Here is a 14569-nt window from a genome sequence, read left to right as displayed (position 1 = left end):
AGGGACGTGAAAGAAAAGCCTAGTGATCTGCTTCTGAAATTTCGTTTCTGAAGACCCTATGGGATGGAGTCCTACTCTGACACACTCCGGGTGGCCATGAGTTGGAATTCACTTGACAGCAACTATTTGGCTGGTTATGTCATGTGACAACAGATAACTAACATACTCTTTTTCTGGCTCTGTGGCTAAGGGCCTGCTCTTCTCCAGGGAAAGACACCCCAATCCCAGGTCTGGTCTATCTTAAAGTTGTGGGGGCCACGGCAGGGACCGAAGGCTATGGCACAAACCACAAACACTTGGCCCAGTGCTCTGTGCATTCACAGGCTATTTATTTATCCAAGAGTAAGGAGGACGAGATCAAGAGAAAAACAGATGCCCCAAGGTGGTGGGGCTGAAGGAAAAAAAGAACAGAAAGGCTCCTCCTCTTTCTCTTGCCGCTGACTCCAGGGGACCCCGGCTTCAGAGGGGGCCTCTGGGAGGCCCGGCAGCTGTTGGCTGGGGTCAGGATCCCCACAGGGGTAGGTCCCAGACTCGGAATGGCTTCGGTATACACAAAATATCTCTCTGAAAAAGGCACTGTTGGGGAGGGGGACAGCAAGGAGGCTACCCCGTCACAGGTCAGAGGGCAAAGGGCCACTGTGTCCTGGGTCTGGATCCCGGTTCCTGAGACCGTCCCTCAGGGGCTGGGTGCGGCTCTTGTTCCTCTCTTCTTTCCTTCAGCTAAGCGGTGAGCAGGCAGTCGGTGGAGGGCCAGGTCAGGCCATGTGGGGCACACCGCTTTGCAAGGCTGGTGCATCTGTCGACCTCTAGGCCAAGAGTCCCAGGCGGGTGACTTTGGCAGAGAGGAAGGAGTGGATGATGAAGACCATGGTTTTGGGACATGAGTGAAGGTCCAGCTGCTGCAGAGTGGACAGAGAGAAGGTTAGGGACTCTGGCCAGCTTGGTCGCCAAGAAAATGCAGCCTCCCTTCCCACGGCCTGGAGGCCACCTCCACTCACAATCTCGCCCTCAGCACCCCCGAAGTCCAAGAAAAGAAGACTGGAGCCATCATCCGAAGACATCTGCAGCTTCTCAAAGGGCTGCCGGAGCAGCACTGCTCGGGCCGCTCCTGGCTCCGCCGCCCACAGTGTAAAGCCCTTGTCAATATGCACAGAGAGGCTGCAGGGGCGGCTGTTCCACGTGCAGGCTGTAGGGAGAGCACCTCAGAGACCCCAAGTCCCACCTCCCACCCCTCACTGGCAACTCCACAGAGTGGGGGCTTCAGTATCACCAGAGATGAGGGACTCACTCTCTGTTCATGATCTTTGCAGACCCACCAGCATAGAGACCCCTTCCCTGAAATTCCAAAAGAAGACCCTCAGAGAACCACACCCCTCTTCAGTCCCACATCCAGCAGCAGGCAAGTGTGGAAAGAAGATGCTTAAAACTCTGCTATGGCAGGGGTGTCTACTCCCCGGAATGGCATCAGCATGCGGCCCACTGAGCACTGCCAGCTTTAGCAAATACAAATTCAGGACACCCAGGTAAATCTGGATTTCAAATAAACAAAATATTTAGAATGATTGAGAAATTATTGAGAAATATTAATACTAAAGAAACACGGATTACTTACCTGAAATTCAAACTTAACCATGTATCTCATTTTACATCTAGCAACGCTACCCCAAGGGCCATTTCTAACATCCTCAGCAGCAGAATTCAAAACCCGGGGAAGGAAGCACAGGGCTGTCAGTGACCCCCAAACCTCACCGCATGCCCACTCCTGAATTGCACTAAAGAAAAGCCACCCCCAGACACACCCAGCCTACCTGTAGATACCTCCTGTACACCCTCAGCAGCCCGGTGACAACCATCCACTAGCTGACGGGTCCAGGCAGCCAGCTCCTGTGGTGTCTCCACGCTGAACAGCTGAGTATCCACCCCGTGGCGTGTGCCAGTACGCAGGACAAAAGAGAGCTCTGCATCGTAGGGCACGGAACCCTTGGAGGGGCCTGAGTGCACCAGCCTGGGGAGGGGCGGGGCGGGGGCAGGTAGAGGGCTAGGTGTAAGGCCTCAGATAGAGAGAGGAGACAGCACTGAGCGAAGTGGGGGTGACTTAAGGAAGGACCCCATAAACACTTCATGTCCTAATGGGGACAGGACTTCAAGTGGGCACCTAGTGCCTCAGTAGAAGTCACCACTAACATCTTCTCCTCTCCCTCTGGCTCCCTCTACTGGGCTGCCTATTCCTGCTGCAGTGCCTTTGCACATGCTCACTCCTTTACTTCCTTCAGACCTTTACTCAGATGTCACCTCCTCTGAGAAGCCCTCCCTGGCCTCCTTATCTAAAATAGCACCCATAACTCAACTAGCATTATCTTGCCTCAGGACTTCAGAAATTGTACTTTTTCTCAGTTGGTTTTTAAATGTCAGCTATGGTAGAAATGGAGTCCTGGTGTGGCACTGTGGGTTAAGGCACTGGACTGAAAAGTCATCTGAACCACAAGGTCAGCGGTTCAAGCTCATCAGCTGCTCCTCGGAAACCATATACAGGGTCGCTATGGGTCGGATCTGACTTGACGGCACTTAACAACAACAACAGTGGTAGAAATGGAATCCTGGTGTGGCACTGTGGAATAAAGCACTGGACCACAAGGTGAATTTAAAATACAAGATCGGCGGTTCAAATTCACCAGCTGCTCCACAGAAACCCTATACAGGGTCACTATGAGTCAGAACTGACTCATAGACACTTAACAACAACAAATGGTAGTGATTGTCTGCTTTGTTCACCAATGCATCCCCAGAAACCAGAACATAGGTGCTCAATAAACGCTGTGGCCTGAATTAATGAGTCACCTGATTAAGTAGGCAATCCATGACCTAGTAGCCAGGAGACTTGGTGTGTTTGAGGTCCTGAACCCAGCCTGAGGGTAACAAAGTACCCAGACCCTACAGCTTGACACCCATTTGCTGTGTGAACTTTAGCAGCTCACTGCCCATCTCTGGGCAGCAGGCTTCAGAGTTCTTAAATAACCATCTTTGTTTTTCATTCCACACACTCTCCCTCCTGTTGTCTCAGTTCTTCCTTGGAGCTCCTACTGGCACCCTGTCTGTGTCCCACTTCCCAGTCCTGAGCTGCAGACCCTTGAGTCCCCAAGCTTCCTATCCAAGTCCTTAACATTCCGCCCTGGACTTTGGACTCAACTCAGCATCTTGCTCCCTTTGTACCCCCTCCCTCAACTGTCATACTTCCCACCCAGGCACAAGCTCCAAACCTCCCGTTCATCTCTTCTTTATCCCCATGTCTCCCTCACCTCTTCATCTGGCAAGCAGCAAATCCTGTTAATTTTACCACCCATGTGTCTTCCAATGCAAATGTAGCTTTTCTTCCCCATCTGCTACTTCCAACCACCCCCACTTCCCCCCACTTGCCTCCCAGCTTTCATCCTGCTCCAGCACATTCTCTACCTGGCAGGCAGCCACAGAGGAATTCTTTTAAAACCCAACAGGAGTCACCTCACTCCCCAACCCACCCTACTTAAACGTTTCAATTCTTTACCGGAGATCTTGAGATAAAGCTACATTCCTTAGCCAGGCAATCAAGACCCTATAAGATCAGGCCATTCCTCTGCCAACTTCCTGTCTCATTTCTTTCCATTTCCTGCATGGATTCTACATACTGCTAATACCACACTCACAGCTCCATGCATATGCTATATAGCCCTTCATGCCTCATTGCCTTTGCACATGTTGTCTCTGCCTGACATGCTCTTCCACCCTTTCTTAAGTAGCAAACTTCTCCTCATCCATCAAAGTACCGATCAAATGTCACCTCCTCCCTGAAGCCTTCCTCAAGCAGGCCAGATAGAGTTAAGTGGTTTCCTACAAGCCTCCACTATTGCTGGGCCTCTCTTCCCTACCAGACTGGGTGTTCCCTGAGGGCAGGGACTCTTGGGATCAGAGTTGAGCACAGAGTAGGTATCAATGAATGAGTGTCTAGTGGAACCTCATGTCCTTCTTTTCTAAACTCTTATTTGACAGATGAGGAAACCAAGGTCCAGATAGGGCAGGGACGTGTGCTTCAAGTTTCCTGGAGACTAACTCAGGGGAAGAACTGGGTTAAAGTCCCCAGCTTCTGAAGCCCATCTGGAACATCCCCCTCATGCTCTGGGTGAGCCCCCCCCCCACCCTGCCTGTGGATACCTGGTGGCGATGAGTGGAGCGGTACGGGCTGGCCGGCTGAGGGCCTCACGGGTCTGGGGAAGACAGGAGTAGAGAAGCAGCTCCTTGTCAGTCAGCAGGGCTAGGGTGGGCGCTGTGCTCCCACTGGGCAGCTGCAGGGGGGGAAGGTGGCAGTGAGGAGGGGCAGGGAGCGGTCAGAGAGGAGGCGGGAGGAAAAGAGAGAGAGAGGGGTCCCAGCCCCACCAGGTACCTGTTCAGTCAGCCAACCGATCTGTTTGATGCCCTGGTTCCCAGCTGGGCTGGTGGCTGCCAGCAGTGCCTGCAGCTCATCCTTGACCCAGGGCATCAGAGTGTTGCTCTGGGCTTGGATGGCCGCTGCCCACGACCTTGCGCTAGCCTCATCCTTGGCCCTCAGAAAGAGAGTGTCTTGCCCATCAGCCGCGCAGATCTCCAGATACCTGCAGGCACAAATACAGGTGAGAGGGAGGACCTGCCCACTGGGCTGTAGCTGCCCCACCCTGAAATCTGGCCCAAGAAACCCGCCCCACCTGAAGCTAGAAGGGTCATCTATGAGAGAGAGGATCAGGCCCAATGGGGACTCCAACCACAGTTGATGGAGCCTTATTAGGTCTAGGAACAAGAGACTATAACACACACACACATATAAACAAATACACACAGATACTAAGTATGTGTGATAATTCCCTATGTGAGAAATCATAATCTTGCCCTTTTTTCCTGGCTCCTAAGGGGAAGGCTTCTTTTGCTGGGCTAGCTCTGAGGTTCACAGAACCAAAGTACTGAACTAATTGGGAAAAGAAAACAAAAACTCAAGTAGTTTGAGAGGTCAAGTGGTGTACACCGTAAAGAACTGAGGGAGTAGAGTATGAAGAAGGGAAAAAGAGAGACAAAACAGTCAGGCAGGTGAATATGAGGGACGAGTTGCAGGTTAAGTACCAAGATAAGTGGTGACAGAGAAAGATGATTTTCAAAATGTTTTGTGGGCATTAAAGATTTATTCCCCTCTGGCATTACTGTAAGAGATGGAATGTGACAGAGGATGATAGCGTAGTATCCATTCCAACCCCTTCACTTTTACCTGCCTGGACAACAGAACCAGAAAGCAAAATACTTCAATTCCCAGCCTCCCTTGCAGCTAGAGCTGGCCATTTGAGATAGAGAAGTCTCTTCTCTATGGAAAATGTGTCCCTGTCTAATGAAAGGCAGATCTTTTCTAACATGGTAGTCTCCAAAGATGATGATGTTGTTGTTAAGTGCCACCGAGTTGGTTCTGACTCACAGCAACCCTGTACCGGGTTTCTGAAGAGCAGCTGGAGGGTTTGAACTGCCGACCTTGTGGTTTGCAATCCAGTGCCAATCCTACAGCACCACACCAGGAGTCTCCAAAGACGGCCTCCACTAAATCTGTCTTTCCATGTATGCATAGTCACTTTTCTTATCAAGAAATGGAACCTTTTTCTCCTCGCCTTGCATCCAGCTTGGCCTTGTGAGTTGCTTTGACAACCAGACTGTGGCAGAAATGACATTCTGGGCCTCGGAAACCCTGTACAGGGTCACTATGAGTCGGAACCAACTCCACGACATATAATAACCACCACCACCACCATATAAGAAGTCTGGAGAGGGCAGTGGCTCCATACAATATGCACTGGACTGCAAACCACAACTTAACAGTAACAGCAACACACAAGAAGCCCAGCACATCATGTTTGCAGGTCATCATGAGGGTCAGCGAAAACCAGGGAAGCCATCAGTGAGATGGACTGGCACGATGGATTCAAGCCTGCCAGCAATCATGCAGATGGTTCAGGACTGGACATTTCATTCTGTTATGCAGAAGATTGCAGTAAGCCTGAGCCAACTCCCTGGCAACAAACAACAACATCTAAGAAGTGTAGCTACCCTGAGAGATCATCATACTGAGGAAGAACAAGCTAACCCTGTGAAAAGGTCACATGGAAAGAAGAATAGTCAGGCCATCCTTACCGTCCCAGCTATGATGCCAAGTAAGTGGATGAAGCAGGCCTCTTGGACTTCCAGTCCCAGCAGGCACTACATGGTATAGAGTTGGCCAGCAAAGCCAGCCAGAAAGAAAAGCTGATATATCATAGTTATTTTCTAAGACACTAAACTGACTACAAAGTTGGTTTGAACCACAAGGTTGGCAGTTCAAACTCACCAGTCGCTCCTTGGAAACCCTATACAAGGTCGTTATGGGTCGGAACCGACTCAACAACAACAAAACTGGCTCTCCATAAGATAAACACTGGACTGAGAACCACAAGGTGCAAGAAAGATGAGGCTTTCTGCTCCTGCAAAGATTTAAAAAGCCTCAGAAACCCTACACAGGTTTGCTATGAGTCAGAACCAATTTGAAGGCATTTAACAAGTTTTAGGATGGTGTGTTGTGCAACAGTGATGGTGGTGGTGGTTGTGTCCCATCGAGTCAATTCCTACTCATAGCAACCCTGTATAGGGTTTCCAAGGCTGTAAATCTTTAAGGAAGCAGAAAGCCTCATCTTCCTCCCACAGTGCAATTGGTAGATTCAAACTGCTGACCATCCAGTTAGCAGCCCAACTCATAGCCCACTATGCGACCAGGGTTCCTTTACACAACAGTTGTTATTGTTGTTAAGTGCCATTGAGTCAGTTCTGACGCATAGCAATCCTATAGAGGGTTATCTAGACTTTAAATCTTCACAGGAGCCAAAAGCCTTATCTTTATCCCACTCTGCAACAGTTGTTGTTAAGTGCCAACGAGTCGGTTCCGACTCATAGCGACCCTGTATAGGGTTTCCAAGGAGCAGCTTGTAGGTTTGAAGCGCTGACCTGTGGTTTGCAGGTCCAGTGTTGATTCTACAGAGCCACACCAGAAGTCCTATGAAGCAGTAGATAGTTAAAATACTCAAAATCCCTTTGCCTTTGGTTTCTAGCTGTCTGAAGTATACTTGGAGATTCAACTCGCATCGTGTATCCATGAAGAACTGAAATCCACACAAACATGGCAGACAAGGAAGCTAGAAGCCTGGTTCTTTGATGACATCTTTGAGCAGCAGAATGCTCCATACAAATAACCCTGGACTTGTTTTTAAATGTGGAGAAATAAGCCTCTTATTTATTTAAACCATTGCTTGCTGAGGTGTCTGATATTTGCAGCCCAAAGCAATCCTAACACTGAGTAAAAGTTTGAAATACTTTTTATTACATACTGTATTCATTTGACCGGGGTATTGGGTTGACAGCAGGCCACACAGAACCTTGGTTATATTCAGGTTACACATGTGTGTACATGTTTAAATATACGTGTATGTATACATGTGCACATATACATACAAGTGCTAACATACGAATACACATGTGCACAAATCTATAGCATTCACATATACATGCTCTCACACACACACTATATTTAAATGTCATCGACGGATGCACACACATAGAAATGCATGTACACACATGATTCAACTGACATCTGGAATCAGACTAGAAACTGTGAGGAGCCTAAAGCCCCTTCAGGAGAGCATCTATAAGGGGCTGTGAATCACTAGTTAATGCCTCAGGGAGACAGAATGGGCAGGAGGCTTGGATGCTGAGCATTAACCAACCTTCCCAGTCAATGTTGGGCCGAGGCACACACCATATACACGCCAGCCCCATCACAGCAACCTATATCCCACTCAGCCACGACCATCACTTTGGCACGCTGCACATTCTAAAGCAGGAAAAGCCACAAGGAATGGGGTAGGTTTCACCCGGCCTGGTTATGTGACCTTGGACAAGTTACTCCTCTCTCAGCCTGTGTCCTCATCTATAAACTGGGGGTGCAATAACGGGACATTGTCACAGGGTTGCTATGAGAATTTAAATGAAATTGTGCACAGAAAGCACTGAGCACCCAGTTATTGTTGCTAGTTGCCATCAAGTTGATTCCGGCTTGTGGTGATCCCACGTGTACAGAGTAGAACTCCTCCATGGAGGTTTCAAGTCTGTGACCTTTCAGAAGTGTATTCCCAGGCCTGTATTCTAAGGCACCTCTGGGTGAGTTCTAGCCGTCACTGAGTAGCAACCATTTGCCCAACCAAGAAACTCCTGGTGTCAACCTTATTATGCATGAACTGTTGAGGGCTGCTCAAAGGTGAGGCATGGTAACGTTCCACAGCACAATACAAATGTAATCAGACATCTCAGAGCCTCACTTAAAGTAGCAGAAGACTTTCTAGGACTATGGCTAGAGTCACAATAGGGAATCTAAAGTTTAATAGGAAAAGGGACAAATCCAAGGAGAATCAGGACTGAGACCCAGGTGCCAACTTCCTAGTAGAAGAAGACATACGCAGCCCAGACCATCATTCTCGTAACTGCGATCGTTCAGCAAACATACTCTGTTCTGGCACTGTGCTGGTCACTTGCAACATGGAACTATCTTTCCTTTGGCCCCATAGCCGGATTCCAGGGCATCTGTCTTTCTGAGTTGCTCCTCCTCCCTCTCCCCGTCCCAGTCTTACCTGGGCTCTGGGTCAGTGGGGGTGCACCTCCTGGAGACATAGGCCATCTTCAAGGATATGTGTTTGGCATCAGTGAGGTCCCGGAGTGGGGGGCCAGGGGAGGCAGGCTGCCGCTGAAGGGGTGAGGCAGGAGGCGAGTCCCAGCCAACCGAGGTCCCGCCAGCAGAATTCTTAAAATACGGTGAGACTTCCTTCATGTATCTGACTGCTCAGGGGAGAGGTCAGGAGTTACCAGTGTGACATGGGCTCCCATGTAGCCCACATCCCAATTTGTTACTCATTTATTAAGAGTTTACATCCAATGTCACTACCTTCCTCCAGGCTAAAATTTCTGACAGGACAGTGTGAGAGAAAATAGGAGAAGCCTGTCAACATCCATTCTCTCACTCTCCCACTGGTTTGTAGACACGTGTCCACCTGGAAGAAAGACTATAGTTCCCGGCTTCCATTGCAGCAAGGGCTGGCCACGTGACTAATTTCTAACCAATCAAGTGGAAGTTTTGTTTGGGTATTCCTCTTTTCCTCTCCTCCAGCCTTTAGAAGTGGGAGAAGACTTGGTCCTAAAGCAATAGCCATCTTTTGACCACAAGAGTCGGAGTCAACACACTGTTGATGGGAAAACAGAAAGATTTATAGACCTGGATCTCTGATGATACCATGAACCCCTAAACTAGCCTACCTTCAAGCCAGTCTGCCTCAAGACTTTTCATTCTAGAAGATACCACATTTTCTTCAATGTTTAAGGCTTTTTAAAAGGGGTTTCTGTTACTTACAGTCAAAAGCATCCTAATACCACACCCTTATGCAGTATAAGGAGTCCTGGTGTGGCACTGTGGGTTTGAACCACAAGGTTGGTGGTTCAAGCTCACTAGCTGCTCCTCGGAAACCCTACACAAGGTCGCTATGAGTCAGAACTAACTTGATGGCACTTAACAACAGCAACATGCAGAATAAGGGACACTACTTATTAAGATCCTAAAAGGCACATGAACCCTTGACCCAACAATCATTCCTGAAACCATGTTTCAGATCAATGAAGATAGCCCCACAGCTTTGTAAGTAATACATTGTCCCGTTAACACAGGAGATCCTGGCTCCCTTTAAGAAGACTGCCCTGATTTCACAGCCTGGATCCCTGACTCAGCTCAAATCCCTGCTCTGGTTCCTCAGCATCTTTTACCTGACTTTTAAGACCCTTAAGGACTTGGGCCCTGCCTACCTCTCTGGTTTCACTTCCCACCACACTAATCCAATCCTACTGACATACTCAGAGTTCTCAGAAGCTGTATGAGCTTCCAAATGGCCACACTTTTGAAACTACTGTCCCCTCTGCATGGAATGTTCTTAGTATACAGCTTGGAGTCAGTCACTCTTAGATTTGCATTCCAGCTCTAATACTTTATAGCTGTGTGCCCGTGAACAAGGTAATTCGCCTCACTGGGCCTCAGTCTGCTAGTTGATAAAAAAAAAATAATTATAATATCTAGCTCAGAAGATATTAGAAGAGTCCAGGGGTGGTACTGTAGGATAAAGCACTGGACCACAAGGTTGACTTGAACCACAGGGTTAATGGTTCAAACCCACCAGCTGCTCCTCGGAAACCTTATACATAGTTGCTATGATTCAACTGACTCAACGGCACTTAACAAGTTTAGAAGGTGTTAGGATTGTGACGTGGTACATAGTGAGGACTTCAGGAGTATGAGTTTCTCGCCTCTCAACTTCCCCTGCCACACTTCTTGGAGCTCAGCTGTGATCGTGTGTGCCCAAGGCTGTCTCCCCATGAAACGGAGAGCTCCTGTTGTTAAGTGCTGTAGAGTCAGTTCTGACTCAAAGAGTCCCTGCAAAGGGTTTCCAAGGAGTGGCTGGTGAATTTGAACTGCTAACCTTGTGGTTCAAACTGACCTTGGGATCCAGTGCATTATCCCACAGTGCCATGCCAATATGAGCTCCTAGAGGGCAGAAATTGGGCTTGATCTGAGACCAGAGCTGGTATTCAGTGAGTACAGAAACACATGCCAGGGCAGAGCAGGCTCTTTCCGCAAGAAGAGAATGTACCAGCCCAGGAAGTCCTGGGTCAGCACAGATCTCACCCACTCTAGGAAGGCTTCCCTGATGCCCAGCCTGGATCCATCACCTCTAGTCCTCTGGGCCCCCACCCCTGTGATTATCTGTATCTAGCTCTGGGTCTCTTACCAGGCAAGGAGCACTGGGAGGGAAGGGACCTCATCTGACTCATCTCTTTGTCCCCAGAATCTAGTGGGGGGCCTTGTCTGCTACACGCTCAACAAGGGAACACTGGCCAACTCTGAAGTCCAATAAACTGCTGGAGCCCCTGCTCACTCAGGCTGTCCCAGAGCTGACTCCTCCTTCTTTCCCACAGAAACAGGCTATAAATGGACAGGACACTAGCTGGTGCCTGAAACAGGGCTGGGATTTCACAAACCTAGCAGTCTGTTCCAGAGTCAGGGTGGAGGCCAGGGGGTCCCAGAGTCTGGCCATAAATAGCCCAGCTCTGAGGCTTCCTCCCAGCTCTGATTTCTGTCTGAGTCACCTGACCAGGCAGGGTAGGGCTGGCCAATGGTAGCCACTTAAGAGCTGAGGGCATGACTGTGATTCTGTGGCCAACATTTCTGAGACTCCAAGGACAGGACCAGCTGGTGCCCACACCTCCCTAAGCCAAGCCCCTGGCCCAGCAGCCCGGTAAAGCAGTGACATATGACCCTTCCTCCCAGCTAAGACAGATACAAACAATGGACATCCTAATCCTTCTAGGTGCACCAACACCCAGGGACCACCAGTACCACCAACAAGGAAAACCAGGAGCAGAGTCCACTAGAAACACAAAGAGCAGAGACAGGGCAGGGCCTGACCTGACACAGCACAATTGAAGAAGGGGCCAGATATGTGCGGCAGAGAGAAGGGGACATATCTGATTTGGCTCAACACAGTAAGCCAACATCCAATGCTCAATCCACGTTTGTGACAGAACATGCTGGTTTAGAATCTTCACTGAAAGAAATCCTGTCCTCTAAGCTCAAGCTGCTCCCAGTCTATTCAGTGGATGGGCACTTACTTACCTCAGCCTGAAAACACATGATTTATATCTACTTGTGGAGTCCTAGTGTGGCGCTGTGGGTTAATGCGCCAAACTGCAAAGCTGTTTGAACTGCAAGGTTCAATCTCACCAGTTGCTCCTCAGAAACCTTATACGGGGTCGCTATGGATCGGAACCGACTCAACAGCACTTCACAACAATATTATCTACTTATTGACTAGTCAATGGCCTCAGGCTGGGATCTACTGTTCATCATGATACCCCCACCATCTAGAATAAAAACCCAAAAAGCAAATTAAACCCTGTTGCGGACCATGTAAGACTGGTCAGAGGTTCGAGGCCCTATAGGCCCGAGTGTAACAAATGAGGCCACTGGCAGTTAATGGCAAATTGCTTTCATCTTAATATTATTACATGTATTAATTTAATACACGGAGCTCTTGGTAATCCACAGATAAATGTGATATTTTCCTAAAGCTAAGACTAAAGTTTGCAAGGTCAAGCCTTTCTCCAAAAGGATTAACTAAAAATATTTTAGCTACTTCTCGGTTCTTTGCTCTATAGACAAAGAACCCATCCTCCCTAATCCCTTTTCCAGGTGCAGCCCATTCACCCTGGGCGTCTCCTGCAGAACACTCACCTTCCCCCAACTGACCTCAGGGGCTATAGATATGTTAATTGGGCCTGAGAATCCAAGTTGCTGGCCTGGGATTCGAACCAGCGAAGTATGATGTAAAGTTACCTGAATGTCTGGAAAAGTACTGATGTTAGCTGTACCTTGCCTAAGTCCCTCCCAGCTTGGTGTGAAACTCCTCCCCTAAATAAAGCAGAGGCCCGGGCCTCCCCAGGTGTGCATTACTGGTTGGAAGGCTTGCAGTAAAGATTATGGTGCATTACTGGTTGGAAGGCATGGAGTAAAGATTGCAGGGCAGTGAGTTGCCTGCAGAGGCCATGATGCCTGTAGTCCCAAGCCTGCCCACCAGTGATGTATCCACCCTGGCTTTGGGGTGCCTCATTGTCTCCCTTCTTCTGTTTGTCTGTGTATTCTTTCGCTATCCCTATCGCCGCTGGATCTCCCCTCCTCGTGAACCAAATCCTGGTGAACCGCACCCCTATGTCGAGGCGGGTCCCCAACAAAACCCCCCATCATTCTGACTCCTAATGACCCTATGTTGTTGTTGTTGTTATGTGCCATGGAGTCGGTTCTGACCCATAGCGACCCTGTACAGGGTTTCCGAGGGTGTAAACCTTTACGGGAGTAGAAAGCCTCATCTTTCTCCCGCGGAACAGCTGGTAGTTTTGAACCGCTGACCTTAAGGTTCGCAGCCCGATTCGTAACCACTACACTACCAGAGCTCCTTTAATGACACTATATGGGGGTTCAAAGACTGTAAATCTCTATGGGAGCAGAAAGCTTCAGCTTTCTCCCAAGGAGTGGCTGGTAAGTTTGAACTACTGACCTTGCAGTTAGCAGCCTAAAAACCCATAGCTCCATCAGGACTCCCAAAAGCAAAAACATTTGATTCCGAATCATAGAGACACTGCACAGCGTTTCCAAGACTACAAATCTTTACGGGAGCAAACAGCCTCATCTGTCTCCTGTGGAACTGCTGGTGGGTTTGAACCACCCACCTTCAGATTAGTAGCCCAACACCTAACCAGTAGCATTACCAGGGCCCCTTAGAATATAAGATAAATATACAAAAGTCAATATTATTTCTAAACAATAGCAATGAATAATACATGGACACGGAATTAAAAGTGCAATATCATTCACAATCACTCAAAAAAATGAAATACTTAGGTGTAACAAAACATGTGCAGAATTTGTATGCTGAAAACTACAAAGGCTGATAAAAGAAATAAAAAATTGAAATAAATGAAAAGTCATACTATGTTCTACAAAACAAGTATGTATATATATATGTATGTTATTGTCATTGAGTTGGTTCCAATTCATAGAAACCCTGTATAGGATTTCCAAAGAGTAACTGGTGGCTTTGAACCACTGACCTTGAGGTTAGCAAGTCCAGTGCTTATCCTACAGCATCATATAAGGACTCCTTATATAACTACTACTTTGCTGTGTGACCTAGGACAACAGATATGACCTCTGTGAGCCTCTATTTCCTTGTCTTTAAAATGAGAGTAAACATGTAGCTACCTCAAAAGGTATACTTTTTTGAAACATTTGATACATCTAAAGCACTCTGCTGTGTCTGGCACCGTTGTTGTTGTTGTTGTTGTTGTTGTTGTTAAGTTCTGTTGAGTCTGTTCCGACTCATATGGACCTTGTACAGGGTTTCCAGGGAGCAGCTTGTGGTGTTCTGTAAATACTGGTAAGACTCCTATCCCTCTGTTGTTCTCAGCAGACAGGATGAGGGTGTGGTACAGGATGTGATGTCAGACAGACAAGGATTTGAGTCCTGGCCATGGCACTTGCTATCTGGCCTGAATAAATCCCATAGTCTATCAGAGCCTCAGTTTCCTCATCTATATAATAGGAATTGATACGCCATCTCCTAGCAAAGCAATTGAGGATTTAAGCCCATTCTGCCCTCTTGCTCACCCAGGATTATGTGGAGCTAGCTTGGAAGTTCTGAAAGGGATGACCTTTAAGGCCCTGCTAGTCTAGCAAAGCTGGACTATAAATAATTCCTGGCCCCTGGCAGGCCCTGCAACAAGGATGGCCAGCAGAGCCTGGGTTACCACACTTAAGGGATAAAACCTCGCCTGACCACCTACTTGTGTCCCTTGTATTCAGGGGGCACCACCTATTAAGATCCTACAGGCACATGAATTCTTTTTTTTTTTTTTTTTT

The 14569-nt window shown here is 48.3% G+C and overlaps 1 protein-coding gene across 2 annotated transcripts in view; it reads right to left on the bottom strand.

Annotated features, from left to right (window-relative positions):
• Positions 1–294: 294 nt before the first annotated feature.
• The window catches only part of SNTA1 (syntrophin, alpha 1), a 37348-nt gene continuing 23073 nt past the window's right edge, over positions 295–14569 (bottom strand). Inside the window, exons 3-8 of one of the 2 annotated variants that reach the window (XM_006860682.1) lie at positions 8691–8895; positions 4415–4622; positions 4186–4316; positions 1809–2005; positions 999–1186; positions 295–899 (exon numbers count right to left, since the gene is read on the bottom strand). In XM_006860682.1, coding sequence (XP_006860744.1) covers positions 807–899; positions 999–1186; positions 1809–2005; positions 4186–4316; positions 4415–4622; positions 8691–8895 — 1022 coding nt within the window. In that variant the 3' untranslated portion in view covers positions 295–806. The remainder of the gene's footprint in view (positions 900–998; positions 1187–1808; positions 2006–4185; positions 4317–4414; positions 4623–8690; positions 8896–14569) is intronic. The other variant, XM_006860683.1, reaches the window with a different exon arrangement.

This window comes from Chrysochloris asiatica, unplaced genomic scaffold (genome assembly GCF_000296735.1).
Source record: "Chrysochloris asiatica unplaced genomic scaffold, ChrAsi1.0 scaffold00039, whole genome shotgun sequence".
NCBI lineage: Eukaryota > Metazoa > Chordata > Mammalia > Afrosoricida > Chrysochloridae > Chrysochloris > Chrysochloris asiatica.
Note: the sequence above shows the minus strand (reverse complement) of the source record. Positions and strands in the feature narration are given on the sequence as shown.